The 22,843-nt window shown below is 39.8% G+C and overlaps 1 protein-coding gene across 1 annotated transcript in view; it reads right to left on the bottom strand.

Moving 5' to 3' along the window:
* Positions 1 to 15,993: 15,993 nt before the first annotated feature.
* LOC120060579 (liprin-alpha-3-like) overlaps positions 15,994 to 22,843 on the bottom strand; it is a 54,516-nt gene continuing 47,666 nt past the window's right edge. Inside the window, exons 25-29 of the mRNA XM_039009951.1 lie at positions 22,512 to 22,609; positions 22,116 to 22,291; positions 18,204 to 18,272; positions 16,194 to 16,356; positions 15,994 to 16,046 (exon numbers count right to left, since the gene is read on the bottom strand). Of these exons, the coding sequence (XP_038865879.1) occupies positions 15,994 to 16,046; positions 16,194 to 16,356; positions 18,204 to 18,272; positions 22,116 to 22,291; positions 22,512 to 22,609 (559 nt within the window). The remainder of the gene's footprint in view (positions 16,047 to 16,193; positions 16,357 to 18,203; positions 18,273 to 22,115; positions 22,292 to 22,511; positions 22,610 to 22,843) is intronic.

Raw genomic sequence — 22,843 nt, forward strand, 5'->3', positions numbered from 1 at the left:
ATGATTGTAGTGACTGCCCATTGCTGCATATCACTAATTATAAACTGGATGCTGATTTGGCTGACAGCCATGGCATATCAGACCGTATACCACGGGTATAACAAAACATTATTTTTTACTGCTCTAATCATGTTGGTAACCAGTTTATTTTAATAAAAGGCACCTCGGGTTTGTTGTATATGGCCAATATACCACGGCTGTAAGGGTTGCGGAACTGGTGGCAGTGAAGTCAGACGCAGGAGTGCAGAAATAGGTCATAGCTAGAGCAGTTTAATTACAAAATCCACGGCAATACAAAAAGTACCTACATGGGTACAAAACCCGACGCACACCAGTAACATAGAGTACAAGCACTTACAAACAAACAATTCCACACAAGGACATGGGGGGAACAGAGGGTTAAATACACAACAATTAATGAGGGAAATGGAAACCAGGTGTGTAAGAAAACAAGACAAAACAAATGGAAAATGAAAAGTGGATCGACGATGGCTAGAAGACCGGTGACGCCGACCGCCGAACACAGCCCGAACAAGGAGAGGAAACGACTTCGGTGGAAGTCGTGACAACGGCTAAGGGCTGTATCCAGGCACTTCGTGTTATCTCGTGCTTAATAATGGCTTAGTTAAACAATTTATTCACATGACTTTACTTTAATAAAATATTTCAGTTGTGTATATTACATTTTGTTTTATTTGATTACTTTATTTCATTCCAAGTCATCGCATCTCTATAGAGCTGCTGCCCTTGCTGTCTGACAATCACTATTTTAGTAGTTCTTTAAAGTAAATAAGGCATCATTTTATGACTGCTGAATACCAGCTATCAATCGCTTAGATCATGTATTTTCAGGTAGAGATACCTCGCGAAGCAACTGCTCCCTATCCATCTCGATCACGTATTCTCTTCTCTCCCTCTCCGTGTCTGCCCTAAACTAACCTAATGTAGCATGCGTAAAAGAAACAAACAGACAGGACAAGTAGGCGTGCAATGGATTATGGTCATTTTAGTTAATTACCAGGTTTTCTGCACTAAACAATGTGGAATACTCCCTACTAAATCGCACAATTAGGGCTTGATCTGATTAATTTCTAGAGAAACTGGGCAGTGACCCAGAAAAAAAAACATGTCAGTCAATTCGTTTAAAAACCAAATAATAGACATTTCGGTTAATCGCTCAGTAGTATGTTGAATACATCAAAACTATTAAATAACACATGGAATCATGTAACCAAACAAGTGTTAAACAAATCTAAATATATTTTAGATTCTTCAAAGTAGCCACCCTTTGACTTGATGACAGCTTCACCTGGAATGCTTTTCCAACAGTCTTGAAGGAGTTCCCACATATGCTGAGCACTTGTTGGCTGCTTTTCCTTCACTATGCTATCCAACTCATCCCAAACCATCTCAATTGGGTTGAGGTCAGGTGATTGTGGAGGCCAGGTCATCTGATGCAGAACTCCATCACTCTTCTTCTTGGTCAAATAGCCCTTACACAGCCTGGAGGTGTGTTTTGGGTTATTGTCCTGTTGAAAAAAGAAATGATACTCCCACTAAGTGCAAACCAGATGGGATGGCGTGTCACTGCAGATTGCAGTGGTAGCCATGCTAGTTACGTGTGCCTTGAATTCTAAATAAATTGCAGACAGTATCACCAGCAAAGCACCCCCACACCATCACACCACCTCCTCCATGCTTCATGGTGGGAACCACACATGCAGAGATCATCCGTTCACCTACTCTGCGTCTCACAAAGACATGGCGGTTAGAACCAAAAATCTCAAATTTGGACTCATCAGACCAAAGGACAGATTTCCACCGGTCTAATGTTCATTGCTCGTGTTTCTTGGCCCAATCAAGTATATTCTTCTTATTGGTGTCTTTTAGTAGTGGTTTCTTTGCAGCAATTCGACCATGAAGGCCTGATTCATGCAGTCTCTTCTGAATAGTTGATGTTGAGATGTGTCTGTTACTTGAACTATGTGAAGCATTTATTTGGGCTGCAATCTGAGGTGCAGTTAACTCTAATGTGTGTGGAGGCCTAGGGAAACCCTTCACGTCTTCAGATTTGGACTTTTAGATTTTTTTGAATAGTTCTTGAAAACGACACTATTTTTAAATAACTGAAATATTTTATCAGAACCCGAGTTATGAGCTTTTTAAAGTTGACTTCAGCTAAAAAGTAAAAACAGTAGAAAACAGCGATCAAAGATTCCATTATGTTTTTTTGTAATTCCATTTAGATGCATGAGAGACAAACACCAACACTGACATTGAGTGTTTCAAAAGTGTCACTATTGTATTACTTTTAAAACAGCAACTGCTGGTATTGTTTTTATTCATTTACAGTGGGGCAAAAAAGTATTTAGTCAGCCACCAATTGTGCAAGTTCTCCCACTTAAAAAGATGAGAGAGGCCTGTAATTTTCATCATAGGTACACTTCAACTATGACAGACAAAATGAGAAAAAAAAATCCAGAAAATCACATTGTAGGATTTTTTATGAATTTATTTGCAAATTATGGTGGAAAATAAGTATTTCTGATTTTGTCTGTCATTGTTGAAGTGTACCTATGATGACAATTACAGGCGTCTCTCATCTTTTTAAGTGGGAGAACTTACACAATTGGTGGCTGACTAAATACTTTTTTGCCCCACTGTATATAATCATTGCTAGAACGAATAATTATACTGTGGAATAATAGATACATATATTTGAATTTGAGCCAAAATAATTTAACACATTTCAGTGTGATTATGATCTGTCAACAACAAATCCTTAAGTCAAATATTAAAGAAAAATCTGTTTGATTTTACTATATACAACACTGGATGGCATGAAAGATGGCATGAAAGTTAAATTCAGTTTTCCAACATCTGGCCACCAGATCCATGAGCCTGCCCATTTCCGTCAGCATCTTAACCTGAGGAAAACCAAAAACATGTTTCAGTTCTTTATCACTCTTACTTATTTGGGTACACAATAAAGTAAATAGTCATGGAGACCCAAATGAAAAATATTAAAATTAAGAAAAAAAAAACACAAAGGGGCTCTCCTCCTCTTCAAACTGCTGTGTCTCTTCTCTCCCCCTCGCTGAATTAATTAACACAAACTTGTTATTTAGCTAACTTGTTTTGTGGAATACAGGGTTGAAAAATACCATGGCTGGTGAAATATTCAGGTGAAACATTTAGGCTAATGTTATCTATTCCAGCTTGTCATCATAACTTGTATTCAATAGTAATGTCCCTCCAACAACACTGCCTTTAGCCTACCTTGAACAAACACAAAGAAGATGCAGCCAGGTAGTGAAGGCCTGAGTTTATAAAGTCTATCTAGCTAATGCATTTTGTACTTAATTAGTGGAACATCAATTATTTATTAAGGGTCCTTTTAATAACCTAATATGATCACCAAGCATGTCCCAACCCCTAAACTTGCAAAAACGTTCATATGTAAATAAAACCTCTGTAAACTTTCTAGCTGACTGTCGGTGATGTCATCTGAATGGTCACTTCTAACTGACAGCTAGCAGTGGTAGTGTGTGGCACTGATAGCTTCTCTAGATGGCAGCTATCTCAAAACAGCTTCAACAGAACCAGCTAGCCCCAGGCTGTAATAATGAATTTTACAGAACAGAAGGAGTCCACTACCATGCCCTACCACTCAAGCAACAATCAGTGTTGCAACAATGGCTTGTGGCTATGAAGCGCCAAAGCCCACCTGTTACTCACAAATTCATAGTTTGCAGTGCCCACTTCAAAGATTCAGATTTTGAATTTAAAAAAAGTGAAATGCCTCTGGGATGCTAATTGAGGTGAAGACCCATAACCTAAAACCAGATGCAGTACCCTCCATATTCAACTTCTCAGGGTACAGTATTGGAAACACAGACCGGCAGTCAACACAGCAACGAGCAACTATGTTCGACACGGGGAGTGAGCGTGAAACGCGGTAGCAAGCTAGTGGAAAGAGAGGTTAGGTCCACAGCCCAACTGTAGCTAGATGTAAGAAAGAGTACAGCTAAATAAGTGATGTTGAATCATGATGTCTTTATGCTCACATTCGATCCAAATCAGGTTATCAAACAGACGGAGCTAGATTTGCTTTGCTTTCCTATATTAGCTAGCTATCGGCAGTACTATTAGCTAGGTCGACGCTAGTTACTGCAATTCTATAGCCCAGCTGTCCATATAGCACACATTATTCAACAAAAAAGACTGCCACAGTGCAGGATGAATTTCACTACCAACATAAAATGTCATGTTTACACTGAAAACACCTGCTGCAATGTAGTAAGATGGCACCGACAGACATGATTGCTCTGCCTCTAGCTCCCAAACATCTTTGCAGTATATATATATTCATTTTTGTTATTTCTTACATTATTAGCCCAGAAAGTTTTCTGTGTTATTACATACAGCCGGAAAGAACTTTTGGATATCAGAGCGGCGGTAACTCACCAGCATTCCGACCAGGAATATGACTTTCCCAAATTGGATTCTTTGTTCGTACCCCCCAAGGCAATTGAACTGACCCCAGATGCTGCCCCAAGACGCCGTTGTCGGAGAAGAGGTATTCGGAGTGGACTTCTAGTCGAACTCAGGAGGTGTGCACACCATCCACCACTTCTGAGTACATTACTTGCTAATGTTCAGTCCCTGGACAAAAAAGTAGACAAGCTCAGGTTGAGGATCTCCTTCCAGAGAGACATCATGGACTGTGGCATACTCTGTTTTATGGAATCATGGCTCTCTCTGGATATACTGTCCCCGTCCATACAGCCAGCTGGGTTCTCAGTACATTGCGAAGACAGGAATAAAGAACTCTCCGGGAAGAAGAAAGACGGTGGTGTATGTTTCATGATTAACTACTCATGGTGCGATTGTGATAATGTACAGGAACTCAAGTCCTTTCGTTCACCCGACCTAGAATATGTCACAATCAAATGGCGACCGTATTACTTACCAAGAGAATTCTCTTCGGTTATAGTCACAGCCGTGTATATTCCCCCTCAAGCCAATACCATGACGGCCCTCAAGGAACTACACTGGACTTTGTGCAAACTAGAAACCACATATCCCGAGGCCGCATTCATTGTAGCTGGAGACTTTAACAATGCAAATGTAAGAAACGCTACCAACATTTTCTCAACACTTTGCCTGTAGTACTTGCACTTTAAAAACTCTCATCAATTGTTACTCGCACTTCCATTTTAAAAGTCCCTCCCTTTGGAAAATCAGATCACATCTTCATTCTGCTCCTCCCTTCCTATTGGCAGAAACTCAAACAGAAAGTACCTGTGTTAAGGTCCATTCAATGCTGGTCTGACCAATCGGAATCTATGCGTCAAGATTGTTTTAAACACTCTGTCTGGGATATGTTCCGGGTTGCCTCTGAGAATAACATTGACGTATACACTGACACGGTGACTGAGTTCATCAGGAAGTGTATAGGGGATGTTGCTCCCACCATGACTATTAAAACTTACCCAAACCCAAAAGACATGGATCGATGGCAGCATTCCTGCAAAACTGAAAGTGCGAACCACTGCATTTAACCACGGCAAGGTGACTCAGAATATGGTTGAAAACAAACAGTGCAGTTATGCCCTCTAAGGCAATTAAACAGGCAAAACATCAGTACAGAGACAAAGTGGAGTCACAATTCAACAGCTCAGACACGAGACAAACGTGGCAGGGACTCCAGACAATTACTGATTACAAAGAGAAAACCAGCCACGTCTCGGACACCGACGTTTTGCTCCAGGACAAGCTAAACACCTTCTTCGCACACTTTGAGGATAACACAGTGACACTGACGCGGGCCGCTCCCGAGGACTGTGGGCTCTCATTCTCCGTGGCCCACGTGAGTAAGGCATTTAAGCGTGTTAACCATCGCAAGTCTGCCGGCCCAGACAACATCCCTAGCCGCATCCTCAGAGCATGCGCAGACCAGCTGGCTGGAGAGTTTACGGACATATTCAATCTCTCCCTATCCCAGTCTGATGCCCACTTGCTTCAAGACGTCCACTATTGTTCCTGTACCCAATACAGAAAAGGTAACTAAACTAAATGAATATCGCCCCGTAGCACTCACTTCTGTCATCATGAAGTGCTTTGAGAGGCCAGTTAAAACCTTTTCTCAAAAGGGGGGCGCTGTTTTCACTTTGTAAAAAATCGTGCCCAAATTAAACTGCCTCGTACTCTATTCTTGCTCGTACAATATGCATATTATTATTACTATTGGATAGAAAACACTCTCTAGTTTCTAAAACCGTTTGAATTATATCTGTGAGTAAAACAGAACTCATTTTGCAGCAAACTTCCTGACAGGAAGTGAAAAATCTGAAATCGAGGCTCTGTTCCAGGGCCTTCCTATTAATTTGCCTGAAATCTATGGATATACATGCACTGCATACGCCTTCCACTAGATGTCAGCAGGCAGTGAGAGGTGGAATGGGGTGTCTAGCTTGATCTGAGGCCGAACAAGAGCTTTTGGAATGACGTGTCTGGAAATTTCATTGTCTTGGAAGGCGCGAGAAGGAACCCCAGATTGCCTTCTGAAAAGCTTTCGGTATACACGTTAGATATCTCCGGCTCTGATTTTATTTGATATATGTGTTAAAAACATCATAAAGTAGTTTTTTTAAACCGAGTTATATCAGTTTATTGAACGTTTATTGCGAGTTTTGGAATTTTATTTTCTTTGCGTCATGTGAAGTTGGCCATGTTTGCGCCACATGGCTAGCTATGGTTGCTAATTCGACAGGAGAAGAGGACATTCTAAAACCAAACAACGATTATTCTGGACAAAGGACTCCTTGTACAATATTCTGATGGAAGCTCAGCAAAAGTAGGAACCATTTATGATGTAATTTCGTATTTCTGTGGAAAATGTTTAGTCATATTTTCCGCCCTTATTTTGGGCGCTGTCTCGCTATAACGTAAGCTGTATGTCGTACTAAAGTTATTTTAAAAAATCTAACACAGCGGTTGCATTAAGAACTAGTGTATCTTTCATTTGCTGTACAACATGTATTTTTAGTAAAGTTTATGATGAGTTATTTGATTAGATTAGGTGACTGTCCAAGATATCTCCGGACAATTTTGTGCATTTTGACTACGTATTCACATTGTAAAACCACAATTTGTACCGCTAAATATGCACATTTTCGAACAAAACATATATGTATTGTGTAACATGATGTTATAGGACTGTCATCTGATGAAGTTTGTCAAGGTTAGTGAATAATTTAATATCTTTTGCTGGTTTTTTGCGATCGCTACCTTTGCGGTGAATGAATGCGGTTGTGTGGTTGGCTTTTGTGGTAAGCTAATATAATGCTATATTGTGTTTTCGCTGTAAAACACTTAAAAAATCTGAAATATTGGCTGGATTCACAAGATGTTTATCTTTCATTTGCTGTACACCATGTATTTTTCATAAATGTTTTATGATGAGTATTTAGGTATTTCACGTTGCTCTCTGTAATTATTCCGGCTGCTTTGGTGATATTTTTTTATGGTAGCTGCAATGTAAAACTATGATTTATACCTCAAATATGCACATTTTCGAACAAAACATAGATTTATTGTATAACATGTTATAAGACTGTCATCTGATGAAGTTGTTTCTTGGTTAGTGACTAATTATATCTCTATTTGGTCGGTTTTGTGATAGCTACCTATGCGGTAAAAAAATGGTGAAAATATGCGGTTGAGTCTTTTGCTATTGTGGTTAGCTAATAGAAATACATATTGTGTTTTCGCTGTAAAACATTTTAAAAATCAGAAATGATGGCTGGATTCACAAGATGTGTATCTTTCATTTGGTGTCTTGGACTTGTGATTTCATGATATTTATATGCTAGTATTTACTTGTGGCGCTATGCTAGGCTATGCTAGTCAGCTTTTTTACAGATGAGGATGCTCCCGGATCCGGGATGGTGACCAAGTAGAAGTTAAGGATCATATCACCTCCACCTTACCTGACACCCTAGACCCACTTCAATTTGCATACCTCCACAATAGATCAACAGACGATGCAATCGCCATCACACTGCACACTGCCCTATCCCAAGAGGAATACCTATTTAAGAATGCTGTTCATTGACTACAGCTCAGCTGGCCACTGGAATTCCTGATGCACTGCCCCCAGGTAGGAAACAATACCTCCACTACACTGATTCTACACACAGGTGCCCCACAAGGGTGCGTGCTCAGCACCCTCCTGTACTCCCTGTTAACCCATGACTACGTGGCCACGCATTTCAATCATCAAGTTTGCAAACGACCTGATTACCAACAATGATGAGGGAGAAGGTGAGAGCCCTGGCAGAGTGGTGCCAGGAAAATAACCTCTCCCTCAACGTCAACAAAACGAAGGATCTGATCATGGACTTCAGGAGAAAGCAGAGGGACCACATTCACATCGACGTGGCCACAGTGGAGAAGGTGAAAAGCTTCAAGTTCCTTGGCGTGCACATCACTGACAATCTGAAAGGGTCGAGCCATAAAGACAGTGTGGTGAAGAAAGCAAAACAGCGCCTCTTCAACCGCAGGGGGCTGAAAAATGTTTGGCTTGGCCCCTAAGACCCTCACAAACTTTTACAGATGTACCATTGTGAGCAAACTGTCAGGCTGTATCACCGCCTGGTTCGGTAACTGCACCACCTAACACCTACAGTGGGGAGAACAAGTATTTGATACACTGCCGATTTTGCAGGTTTTCCTACTTACAAAGCATATATAGAGGTCTGTAATTTTTATCAAAGGTACACTTCAACTGAGAGAGACAGAATCTAAAACAAAAATCCAGAAAATCACATTGTATGATTTTTAAGTAATTAATTTGTAATTTAATTATTTTTACTATTTTCTACATTGTAGAATAATAGTGAAGACGGCAAAACTATGAAGTAACCAAAAAAGTCTTTAACAAATCAAAATATTTGAGATTCTTCAAAGTAGCTTTGATGACAGCTTTGCACACTCCTGGCATTCTCTCAACCAGCTTCATGAGGTAGTCACCTGAAATGCATTTCAATTAACGGGTGTGCCTTGTTATAAGTGTATTTGTGGAATTTCTTTCCTTCTTAATGAGTTTGAGACAATCAGTTGTGTTGTGACAAGGTAGGGGTGGTATACAGAAGATAGCCCTTTTTGATGAAAGACCAAGGTCATTAACATAAATCTTCAATAATGTTTCAACCGGAGAATTCCTTTGTCTTTAGAAATTAAAAGGAACGCAGCTACCTCTCACGGGAGCGTGCCTGAATAAGCTCATTACCTTCATGATAGACCCCTTACTCAATGAGCTCTTATTCTCTCCTCCTTTACAGTAAAAGCCTGAAACAAGGTTCTAAAGACTGTTGACATCTAGTGGAAGCCTTAGGAATTGCAATCGGACCAAATTTCCACTGTATCTTGGATAGGCAAAGAGTTGAAAAACTACAAACCTCAGATTTTCCACTTCCTGGTTGGATTTTTTTTCTCAGGTTTTTGCCTGCCATATGAGTTCTGTTATACTCACAGACATCATTCAAACAGTTTTAGATTTCTATCCAAATCTACTAATAATATACATATCTTAGCTTCTGGGCCTGAGTAGCAGGCAGTTTACTCTGGGCACCTTATTCATCCAAGCTACTCAATACAGCCCCCCAGCCATAAGAAGTTAATCCAGCCGCAGTGTCAGATTTCAAAAAGGCTTTACGGCAAAAGCAGACCATGCGATTATCTGAGGACAGCACCCTGCATACAAACACATTAAAGTCATATGTCAACCAGCCAGGTGTGCCACAAAAGTCAGAAATAACGATATAATTCATACCTTACCTTTGAAGATCTTCTTCTGTTGGCACTCCAAAATGTCCCAGGAACATCACAAATGGTCCTTTTGTTCAATAAATTCCTTCTTTATATCCACAAAATGTCAATTTATTTGGCACGTTTGATTCAGAAATACACCGGTTTCAACTCGCCCAACATGCCTACAAAGTATCTAATAAGTTACCTGTAAACTTGGTCCAAACATTTCAAACAACTTTCCTAATTCAAACTTAGGTACCCTAAAACGTAAATAATCGATACATTTTAAGATGGGATATACTGTGTTCAATACAGGACGAAAACAAAGTGAAACGCGTTCCAGGTCGTGCGCACCAGAAGACTTGAGTCACTCCGAGTGACACATGGAAAGAACAGGACTACTTCGTCATTTCTCAAAAGAAAAACATCAACCAATTTCTAAAGGCTGTTGACATCTAGTGGAAGCCATAGGAACTGCAACCATATTCCTATTAAAAAGGGCTTCCCATAGAAACGTAATGGAAAACAGATTAACCTCAACAACAACAAAAAATCCCTGGATGGATTGTGCTCGGGGTTTCGCCTGCCAAATCAGTTCTGTTATACTCACAGACATTATTCAAACAGTTTTAGAAACTTCAGAGTGATTTCTATCCAAATCTACTAATAATATGCATATCCTAGCTTCTGGGCCTGAGTAGCAGGCAGTTTACTTTGGGCACGCTTTTCATCCGGATGTCAAATACTGCCTCCTAGCCTTAATAAGTTTTAAACCTGCCCTTTCAAATGACTTCAATAGCAACAGTGAATCAATTTAGTTATCAAGCGATCACTCAATAACTATTCTCAAAATAGCACATTGCTAGTAGTCCGTGACAAATATCAAAGGACCGAGAGACAGCTTCTATCTCAAGGCCATCAGACTGTTAAACACCCATCACAGAGAGGCTGCTGCCTACATACAGACTTGAAATCATTGGCCACTTTAATGGATCACTAGTCACATTAATAATGTTTACATATCTTGCATTACTCATCTCATATGTATATACTGTATTTTATACCATCTATTGCATCTTCCCTATGCCGCTCTGTCATTGCTCATCCATATATTAATATGTATATATTCTTATTCCATTACTTAGATTTGTGTTGATAAGGGAATTTATATGTTTAAAGATAATGATTCAATAATTCCACCCTGAAACCTAACTATGAGTGATCATAGTTTATGTAGCATGTATAAGGAATAACTAAAGTATTAAACGTAAGTCCAAATAGGTTCAGAAGAGACCTGTGAGGGAGAGAAATGTATGTGTATGTGTGTGCCTAAGAAAATACCGAGAACAATTCAACTGTGTTTGACCCGACCTGGCTAGAACTCTGAGAAACTTATGGTAAGACAGGGAGTACTTCTCAAGGTTTCTCTAATCTTAGGGGAATGGAACTGTCGGCTGGGTAGTGATAAACAGTGGTGAGAACTCTGGAGAAGGATACAACTCACCTACTGTTCGTATGTATGTGCGTAGGATATCTACTGTTCGTGTGGAAGTATGTGCGTAAGTAGGGAGCAAGTATAAAATGGATGCCTTTGTATAATGGACTTCAGAGTACTCTCGTGAATAAACATTTTGACTATTGTAAGCTGGGACTCTGTCTGTTTAATTCAACCATAGTCTTACAAACTCTGGGTTGGAGACTGAGTAGATTAATTTAAGTTTATGAACATTGATAACGGAATTCTCATAACAGTGTGTATTAGGTAGGTGTTGTGGAATTGTTAGATTACATGTTAGATACTGCTGCACTTTCAGAACTAGAAGCACAAGCATTTCACTACACTCGCAATAACTTCTGCTAACAATGTGTATGTGACCAATACAATTTGATGTAAGTAGGGCTTGGTTAAAACCCTGGATGGGAGACCAAATGAATGGCTGTATATACAGTTGAAGTCGGAAGTTTACATACAGCTTAGCCAAATACATTTAAACTCAGTTTTTCACAATTCCTGACATTTAATCCTAGTAAAAATTCCCTGTCTTAGGTCAGTTAGGATCACCACTTTATTTTAAGAATGTGAAATGTCAGAATAATAGTAGAGAAATATTTATTTCAGCTTTAATTTCTTTCATCACATTCCCAGTGGGTCAGAAGGTTACATATACACTCAATTAGTATTTGGTAGCATTGCCTTTATATTGTTTAACTTGGGTCAAATGTTTTGGGAAGCATTCCACAAGCTTCCCACAATAAGTTGGGTGAATTTCGGCCCATTCCTCCTGACAGAGCTGGTGTAACTGAATCAGGTTTGTAGGCCTCCTTGCTCGAAAACACTTTTTCAGTTCTGCCCACAAATTTTCTACAGGATTGAGGTCAGGGCTTTGTGATGGTCACTCCAATACCTTGACTTTGTTGTCCTTAAGCATTTTGCCACAACTTTGAAAGTATGCGTGGGGTCATTGTCCATTTTGAAGACCCATTTGCGACCAACCTTTAACTTCCTGACTGATGTCTTGAGATGTTGCTTCAATATATCCACATAAATTTCCTACCTCATGATGCCATCTATTTTGTGAAGTGCACCAGTCCATCCTGCAGCAAAGCACCCCCAAAGCATGATGCTGCCACCCCCATGCTTCACGGTTGGGATGGTGTTCTTCGGCTTGCAAGCCTCCCCCTTTTTCCTCCAAACATAACGATGGTCATTATGGCCAAACAGTTCTATTTTTGTTTCATCAGACCAGAGGACATTTCTCCTAAAAGTACAATCTTTGTCCCGTGTGCAGTTGTAAACCGTAGTCTGGCTTTTTTATGGCGGTTTTGGAGCAATGGCTTCTTCCTTGCTGAGCGGCCTTTCAGGTTATGTCTTTATAGGACTCGTTTTACTGTGGATATAGATACTTTTGTACCGGTTTCCTCCAGCATCTTCACAAGGTCCTTTGCTGTTGTTCTGGCATTACTTTGCACTTTTCACACCAAAGTACGTTCATCTCTAGGAGACAGAACGCGTCTACTACAAGTCTGGTTCATCCACCAAACTTGTGGAGGTCTACAATTTTGTTTGAGGTCTTGGCTGATTTCCTTTGATTTTCCCATGATGTCAAGCAAAGACGCACAGAGTTTGAAGGTATGCCTTGAAATACATCCACAGGTACACCTCCAATTGACTCAAATGATGTCAATTAGCCTATCAGAAGCTTTTAAAGCCATGACATCATTTTCTGAAATTTTCCAAGCTGTTTAAAGGCACAGTCAACTTAGTGTATGTAAACTTCTGACCCACTGGAATTGTGATACAGTGAATTATAAGTTAAATACTCTGACTGTAAACAATTTTTGTAAAAATTACTTTTGTCATGCACAAAGTAGATGTCCTAACCGACATGCCAAAACTATAGTTTGTTAACAGGACATTTGTGGAGTGGTTGAAAAACGAGTTAATGATTCCAACCTAAGTGTATGTAAACTTCCGACTTCAACTGTAGATAAATTCTCTAGTAGGAGGTGCTGCCCAGCCTATAGTTTTTTTTCTGATAGTGGATATAACGTTGAAGATTTGACGTTGTTTAGAAAAGGTACAAATTCAACATATTTTATACAAGGTTCATCTATGTTGAAAACTGGTTTCAATGATGACATAATCCTGTGATTGAAAAAACAGTTTACGTTGATAACTTTTTCAAATCCAATGTATTTTCCATGTAGATTCCACGTCACAATACGTTGACAAATTATGTTGATTCAACCAATTTGTGCCCAGTGGGAACCTGATACGAGGGAAGGATTAAAAGAAAATCAAGAACACATCAAGGAACTGCTCCTGTTGACCTTCCATAGGAAGGATTACAATACCTTATTTGGAAGAGGAATTATAATGCGGAACAAGAAATTAAACACTTAGTTTCCATCCATTTTACAGGTATTTTTTAATTACAGCTTTTACAATCATTATCATTATTGTTATATTATTTTCAATTATCATCACTACTCTTCATTAATTTAAATCATAAGTTGTTTTTAAAATGTACATATACAATATTATCTTAAATGTCCATAACTTAAAACGCATTTACTTTAAACAAAAATTACAGTCAGTCTTAACTAAGTATAAAATGAACATACAGTTCAGACACACACAAAAAAATGATACAAATAAAACACACATTTTACAAATTACCCGTACCCAAGCTTTCATGTCATTACATGATTGATATCATTAATCTCACTCTAAAATGGTTTTGTTTTGGCATGCATATTAACAAACTTTTTTGTTGTTGGAATAGGATTTTGTCATAATGCACTTCACTCATTGTCCATTGTCCTTCTCATTGTGCACCTCATGTTGTATGTTATGGCTTAAGAACATGATTCCATTCCCTCATATACTCTCCCTTCATAACTGTTTATAACCCTTAGAACTTATTTCGTAACCTCCCTCTCCCTCTGTCCTAACACAGTGTTCCTCAACCTCTGGTCCACGGACCGACCAGTTCCTTGGATGATGCTGACTGGTCCCTCAGATGGTTAGCTGTACCTGATTTAGTTAGTTCTCAAGTGCTCGTTTTAATGTAAATGGTTCCCCAAGAGAGAAGGACCATAACTTGTGGGTCCTTAGTAAAGAAAATACCTTATCTTGCCTGTTCATGTCACAAAAAGGTTGAGAAACACGATCCCAATACCACGTTCTGAGATTTTAACAGATCGGGTATGCATGTTCTCTCGACAGTCCCCCAAAAATCTGGGTCATCATTCTGTTGATCAGAATTGGAATGCAGTTTTACGTCCCAAAGAAAAAAAGAAGAGTCATTATGTCATTGTCATTTCACACTCACAACTAAAGATGAACTTAACAATGGGCGATGGAGTCACTTTCTACAGCATCAAACAGCTTCATGCCACAACTGTAGAGAGAGAGAGAGAGAGAGAGAGAGAGAGAGAGAGACAGAGACAGAGACAGAGACAGAGACAGAGACAGAGACAGACAGAGAGGCAGAGAGAGAGACAGAGAGAGAGAGACAGAGAGAGAGAGACAGAGAGAGAGAGACAGAGAGAGAGACAGATGGACATTCACTCTATTTTTGCATCTTTTCATTCTCTCACATTGTCCTTGTTTCTTGAAGGATTCCAAATGAATTCTTGATGTTTGTGTTCTATTCTCCATTTTGTTGATGATCTTCATCTTAAACTGGGTGGATTTTTTTTCGGACTCTAAAACAAAGACAGGGTTGATAAATAATGAAGGAACCAAAAAATAACTGCATTTCAGTGTGGGTCGGCTCTTTTCTGAAACGTGTTTGGATGACTGAGATGACTGAATTGACAAATGTGTTCTGATGACAGTACTGAAAGGACTGAAATATTTTGGGATGATGGCTCACTGAAATTAGTGGAATGTTTTTGGATAACTGATACTACTTACTGAAATGTGTTTGGATGCATGAGATGACTGAAATGACATGTTTAGGTGACTGAAGTTCAGACACTTACAGAAGGTGACAAAAGCACCATTCAAAATGTAAAAAAGTTGATGCTTTGTTGAGCCAGGAATGACCATTGACTACTTTACAACCAGTGGTGGAAAAAGTACCCAATTGTCATACTTGAGTAAAAGTAAAAGATAGCTTAATAGAAAATGACTCAACTACTGAGTATCAAAAGTAAATGTAATTGCAAAAAATACTTAAGTATCAAAAGTAAAAGTATGAATCATTTCACATTCCTTATATTAAGCAATCCAGATGGCACCGTGTTCTTGTTTTTATAATTTACGGATAGCCAGGGGCACGCTCCAACACAAAGACATAATTTACAAACAAAGCATGTGTTTAGTGAGTATGCCAGATCAGAGGCAGTAGGGATGACCAGGGATGTTCTCTTGATAAGTGTGTGAATTAGACCATTTTCCTGTACTGCTAATAAGCATTCCAAATGTAGCAAGTACTTTCATGTGTCAGGGAAAACGTACGGAGTAAAAGGTACATACTTTCAATAAGAATGTAGTGAAATAAAAGTTGTCAAAAATATAAATAGTAAAGTACAGATACCCCCAAAAACTTCTTAAGTAGTACTTTCAAGTATTTTTACTTCAGTACTTTACACCAGTGTTTACAACTTTGTACACGTTTATGATATTATTTGGCAATTAAGTATTTTTCTCACCTGGTGTGCTTATCTCTAGCAGGAATATGTTCTCACTGACCCTGACTCACCCCTGGGCCCGGAGTTCACTGAAACAGATAGCATTACGATTTTAAACACCAGTCAATGAGACTAGATTTCCAGTCAATAACACTGAAATGATTGGTCAGCATGGAACCAATGACTCAAATAGTAGGTACCCAGGGGGAAGGAGATGAAAGAGACGACCACCTCACCTTCACTTTGGACTTTCCTCAGGGTGACGGAGGGCGTGGAGATGGCGGAGGCACGGAAGTTGGCGGGTAACGTTTCCGAGGAATCAGAGGTCACGCCCCGGAGGTCCTTCTCTCTGAACATCTTTCTCCACGAGGGTGAACGACTGAACGTCTTAGTGCCATCCTGTCAACGAGACAATATTGTATGATGATATAAGATTTACCAAGTGCTAGTTAAAGTCAGAAGTTTACATACACCTTAGCCAAAAACATTTCAACTCAGTTTTTCACAATTCCTGACATTTAATCCAGGTAAATATTCCCTGTCTTAGGTCAGTTAGGATCACCACTTTATTTTAAGAATGTGTAATGTCAGAATAATAGAGAATGATTTATTTCAGCTTTAATTTCTTTCATCACATTCCCAGTGGGTCAGAAGTTTACATACACTCAATTAGTATTTGGTAGCATTGTCTTTAAATTGTTTAACTTGGGTCAGACATTTTGGGTAGCCTTCCACAAGCTACCCACAATAAGTTGGGTGACTTTTGGCCCATTCCTCCTGAGAGAGCTGGTGTAACCGAGTCAGGTTTGTAGGTCTCCTTGCTCGCACGCACTTTTTCAGTTCTGCCCACAAACTTTCTATAGGTTTGAAGTCAGGGCTTTGTGATGGCCACTTCAAAACCTTGCCTTTGTTGTCCTTAAGCCATTTTGCCACAGCTTTGGAAGTATGCTTGGGGTCATTGTCCATTTGGAGACCATTTGCGACCAAGCTTTAAACTTCCTGGCTGATGTCTTGAGATGTTGCTTCAATATATCCACATAATTTTCCTAGCTCATGATGCCATCTATTTTGTGAAGTGCACCAGTCTCTCCTGCAGCAAAGCACCCTAACAACATGTTGCTGCCCCCCCCCCCCCCCCCCGTGCTTCATGGTTGGGATGGTGTACTTTGGCTTGCAAGCCTCCCCCTTTTTCCTCCAAACATAACGATGGTCATTATGGCCAAACAGTTCTATTTTTGTTTCATCAGACCAGAGGACATTTCTCCAAAAAGTACAATCTTTGTCCCCATGTGCAGTTGCAAACTGTAGTCTGGCTTTTCATGGTGGTTTGGAGCAGTGGCTTCTTCCTTGCTGAGCGGCCTTTCAGGTTATGTCGATATAGGGCTCGTTTTACTGTGGATATAGATAATTTTGTACCAGTTTCCTCCAGCATCTTCACAAGGTCCTTTGCTGTTGTTCTGGGATTGATTTGCACTTTTCGCACCAAAGTATGTTCATCTCTAGGAGACAGAACGCGTCTCCTTCCTGAGCGGTATGACGACTGCGTGGTCCCTTGGTGTTTATACTTGCATACTATTGTTTGTACAGATGAACGTGGTACCTTCAGGCGTTTGGAAATTGCTCCCAAGGATGAACCAGACTTGTGGAGGTCTACAATTTTGTTTCTGAGGTCTTGGCTGATTTCCTTTGATTTTCACCTGATGTCAAGCAAAGGGGCACTGAGTTTGCTCAGTAGAAGCTTCTAAAGCCATGACAATTTTCTGGAATTTTTAAAGCTGTTTAAAGGCACAGTCAACTTAGTGTATGTCAACTTCTGACCCACTGGAATTGTGATACAGTGAAATAAGTGAAATAATCTGTCTGTAAACAACTGTTGGAAAAATTACTTGTGTCATGCACAAAATAGATGTCCTAACCGACTTGCCAAAACTATAGATTGTTAACAAGACATTTGTGGAGTGGTTGAAAAACGAGTTTTAATGATTCCAACCTAAGTGTATGTAAACTTCCGACTTCAACTGTAGGTATACTATAGAACAGCATGTGGGAAAAATACATGCACATGGTTCCCAGTTAATGTTGGTAGAAACAAACTGCCTTTCTTCATGAGCAATAGCCTTCGGCAAGCAACTATCCATTTACCATTTCATAAAGATTGTAACGCTTGCTTGTATGAGTCATTAACATTGAGCATAACTTTATTGATGTTGTTTTCATTGGCATTCTTTGATTATTATTATTTTTACCTCATCTGGTCTTCTCTCAGTTCCCATGGAGATGAGAGCATTGTACTCCTTCTCCAGCATCTGCCTCGCCTGGGAGAGAAAGAATGAGTGTATTAAGATTATAATTAAGATTATCAAGGGCATTTATTGATTACATTGAATTACAAAACAGTTGTAAATGAATTAGGTTGGTGATTGTGGTGAATGATGGTTGTTCTGATTAGACTACGATAGTAGAATGGGTAATGCCTGTGCTCTGATTGGATAGTGGTCAGCCCGTCGGCATGGCTGGATTTTAGAGAACATTTTAGAGGACCCCATCTTGGCTGTGTAGAGACTTTTTTTTAAATTTAAGGACATTTTCTGCAATTCTACAAGTTTCTCAATGGAGTTGAAAGAAATTGTGTCAGTTTTAAAGGTGTGATATGCAGAAATCGCATCGCCATTTCCTGGTTAAAAAAATTCTAATAGTTTGCCTAATTTCAATTTGTGTGACAAAATAAGCAACAAAAACAAGTAGAGAATCATTGTACCATTTAAATCGCCGTGAAATATATTTTAACGAAAAATATTGAAATTTCAGCTTGTTTGAAGCTGGTGTACAAAAGTATCAAAGTACGAGAGTAAAAGATGCAAAAACTAAACATAAGCATGGTAGGCATAGAAAACTCGCACATAGAACACATCTACTGCTTCTTAGACTTGCTTTCAATGAGAATGACAGATCTATAACTCACATTTCTATATGAATTTGGTCAGGTCACCCAAAAAGTGACATATTGCAGCTTTAAAGTAAATGTCTTAGCTTTTATTTTAGTGATTGTTAGTTCTCAAACATTATATTATTAAAATATATAGGTCCGTTATTATCTTTATGTCTGGTTTTAGTCATTTAAGTTTACACTGAAAGCATTTTTCCATCATAAAATAAATATGAAAAAACTTAGATTTCCATGGCAGAAAAATCCCTGGTGGTGAGTACCTGCATGTTCTGATTGGACTACTGTACACAAAAATATGCTGGGTTGTTTGGATGATCCAACTGCTGGGTTGCAGGCATTGGGCCACTTAGTTGGGTTGTTTACTTTAAAAAGAGCAAGGTTGGGTTATTGATGCTGATAGACCGTAGGCGTGGCTTAGTAGGGGCATGGCTTTCAGGTAGTTTTTGGCCACACATGAGTGCAAATGTCATTCCGGTTAATCTGTTCTGTTGTTGTATTGTTATCACATGAAGGTTGAACACTAATGCTTTTATAGCTTTAATAAGGGTTACACAAGTGTATGAGTCAAAAGCCTATGCATATCCGAATGTTGGGATAGCTACCACTTTGTTACAATATTAAAAATACTATTGTTATTCATTTCATATTAGATTATGGAAAGATTAAAAACATTCAAGGAAAATTTTAATTTGCAGTGTACAAATTTAACATGATAAACAGGAATGACATTTACTCTCACGGGTGGGCAAAAATAACTGTCTGAAAGCCACGCCTGCAAATTCCCTATGGATTAGAATAAAAAATGGTTTGTGCTATCCTTGGGATGTCCCTACCCTAAACCCTACCTGCATTTTACTGTTAGTCTACATCTGTTGTTTACGAAGCTTGTGACAAATACAATTTGATTTGAATGGATAAAGCCATCGATCACGTGACACCATTCATTCCTATGTGAAGACTCAATAGCGCATTGAAGCCAAATGAAGTCGGTTAAGATGGCGTATCATGGAGACATACCATGCACAGTTTGAGCTACTCCAGGAAGTGATGTTGCAGGCTAGCTAGATTGCTTCACCTCTCACTGAGTAACTCGAGTTGAAGGCCGACCGGTGTACTGCAGGCTGCCATTAGCAACTCAATTATAACTTCTTCTGTGTTCGAAGTTAATTGACATACTCACACAGGCCAGTTTATTAAGTACACCATCCACGGTCACAGAAATTATTATTTCTACAGACAGTGAGTCACGTGGCTGTGCCTTACTATACAAAGCAGGCAGACAGGCATCGAGGCATTCAGTTACTGTTCGATTGAATGTGCAAAATGAGTGACCTAAACGACTTTGAGCGTGGTATGATCGACGGTGCCAGGCGTGCCGGATCCAGTATCTCAGAAACAGCCACCCTCCTGGGCTTTTCACGCACGACAGTGTCTAGGGTTTACAGAGAATGGTGTGACAAAAAAATAAATAAACATCCAGTCAGCGGCAGTCCTGTGGGCGAAAACAGCTCATTGATGAGTGAGGTCGAAAGAGAATGGCAAGAATTGTGCAAGCTAACAGGTGGGCCACGAACAGGCAGGCAAATAAATGCGCAGTACAACAGTGGTTTGCAGAACGACATCTCAGAACGCACAACTGGTCGATCCTTCCTATGGATCAGCTATTGCAGCAGACGACCACAACGGGTTCCACCACTATCAGCTAAAAACAAGAAGAAGTGGCTCCAGTGGGCACACGATCACCAACACTGGACAATTGGACGGTTTCTGTTGTGTCATGTTGATGGCAGAGTCATGATTTGGCGTAAGCAGCATGAGTCCATGGCCCCATCCTGGCTGGTGTCAACAGTACAGGCTGGTGGCAGGGGTGTACTGGTGTGGGGAATGTTTTCCTTGGCAGACATTAGGTCCCTTGATACCAATTGAGCAACAAATGTTTCCAAAACCTTGTAGAATCCATACACCGAAGATTTCAGGCTATTCTGTAGGCAAAGGGTGGTCTGACCCGGAAGAAGACGGGTGTACTTAATACACTGTCAGGTGACTATACATCTGGTGTATTACAAGCTATTATTGGTACCATGATTGTGTTTAAAAACTTTACACGAACATTTACCACGAAGATTGCAATTTTCCCATTCACTATAACGGGGGATCCTGTTTCCTGCTAACAATTCCTGCAGTACCACGGTTGGCTTTGAACTTCCGTGGCTTCAATGAGAGGGGGCAGTCATTCACCTCTGGGTCAACCCAGCATGAAAGTGATGGTTAAATTAGCCAATGTTTGTGTAATCCAAACAACCAAACATATTGGGTTATTCACACAACACAACTGGCTGGGTCAAAATAACCCATTGTGTGTTCTGTCCAATATTTACCCGAATATCCGAACAGACATTATTATTCGATTACTTGTGAGAGTATATATTTTTTTATTATATTATTATTTTAAATGTATTATACTTTTTATTTTTATTAAAAGGCTTTGACTAAAATTGTATTCTCTATGTGACCTTGCTACATGCAAGGATAGACCATGACATTAAAAATGTTTATAAAACAACAGTTTTATGACAGTTTTGATGACAGTTTTTATGAGTGTGCCCATGAAAAAAGACTTACCGGCAGCCTACACACTTTTCACGCGTGTAGCTTGTTATTATCAGTCAATCAAAACAGCTTTACTGTCAGAGGCTCTATGTGTAGCAGTGAAGTGGGAGAGTAGGCTACAATGATCATCCAATAGGTAGGCTGTTGATTAATATGAATAGAGTTGTTGGACGGGGAGCGCAGAAAAATAGCCTCAATTAGCCTTGCTAGCTAGCTGGCTAACTTAGCTGGCTAGTGTAGCTAGCTAGCTTCTTTACTTCAATTTGATGCAGTTAAGACAGACACTACCAGATGAGATGATAAACTTGTTGCTGCAATAGGATGTCTAACTTGAGCGAGTTGGTTTGGCTACTTTCTCTCTCCCCTTCCATGTCAGACACTCTGCCCCTCCCGCACCGTTCTGTGCTGAAACAAGCAGAGTACGCCTCTTGAGTCGCACGAGCAAGTCCCCATTGAAGTTTAAAATGTATTTAGACTATCCGGATACCATGATATTATTCGTATAGTGAAATTATTTCAAAAGCCCATCCCTAGCGTTGGGTTAGCAAACTGGGTCATTTTAATCCAGCATTTTTTGGAGTGTAGCAGGAAGGGAAGGTACCTGTGTGTTCTGATTGGGCATCTGGAGGAGCAGGGCTAGGTCGGTGTAATCAAACGTGTCGTCCAGGGCTAGGAGGGCCCCATGGACCCCACTCTCTGTGAGATTATCTGCAAACTCCTTTAGCCCAATGGCCTGGACCCAACACATCACTCGATCATTGGACCATACCATCACATCTAGGGAGCGGGCAGAAAGAGGCCGCTACTGTAGTACAATAACAACCAAGTGGGGTTACAAATACAGTGAACATTTGCAATTGAGAGACAAAGAATATGGCGACGTTATAGCCCAAGTTACCCGTTTTATTTGCAAGACAACAATCATTGGCAATATCAGACGAGCCCCCAAATACGTTATGGTTCAAGATACCTGTACGTATACTGTACGTATGCTCACCTTGGTTCTGATGTTGGTTCTCATCCCTCCTCCTTTCAAGCTCCTTCCTGTCATAGTTCAAACGCTTCAAGCACATGATGCCATAATGCAGACTGACCCTGCGAGAGAGAGAGAGAAAGAGAGGGAGAAAGAGAGAGAAAAGAGCGTTACTGTTGATGTCCTCACAACCAAACACATTAAAAACCCTGATGCAGAGAAACTGGAGAAAAGAAAACTATTGAGTAGCGGAGACCAGGGTTGGTTGTCACAGTGCTAATTACTCCCAATCTAAATGGCACTCTAATATTTTCAAGGTTAAAATATGTGAATTCTTTGAAAGAACTCGGACACCT

This window comes from Salvelinus namaycush, chromosome 16, assembly GCF_016432855.1.
Source record: "Salvelinus namaycush isolate Seneca chromosome 16, SaNama_1.0, whole genome shotgun sequence".
NCBI classification, from domain to species: Eukaryota; Metazoa; Chordata; class Actinopteri; order Salmoniformes; family Salmonidae; genus Salvelinus; species Salvelinus namaycush.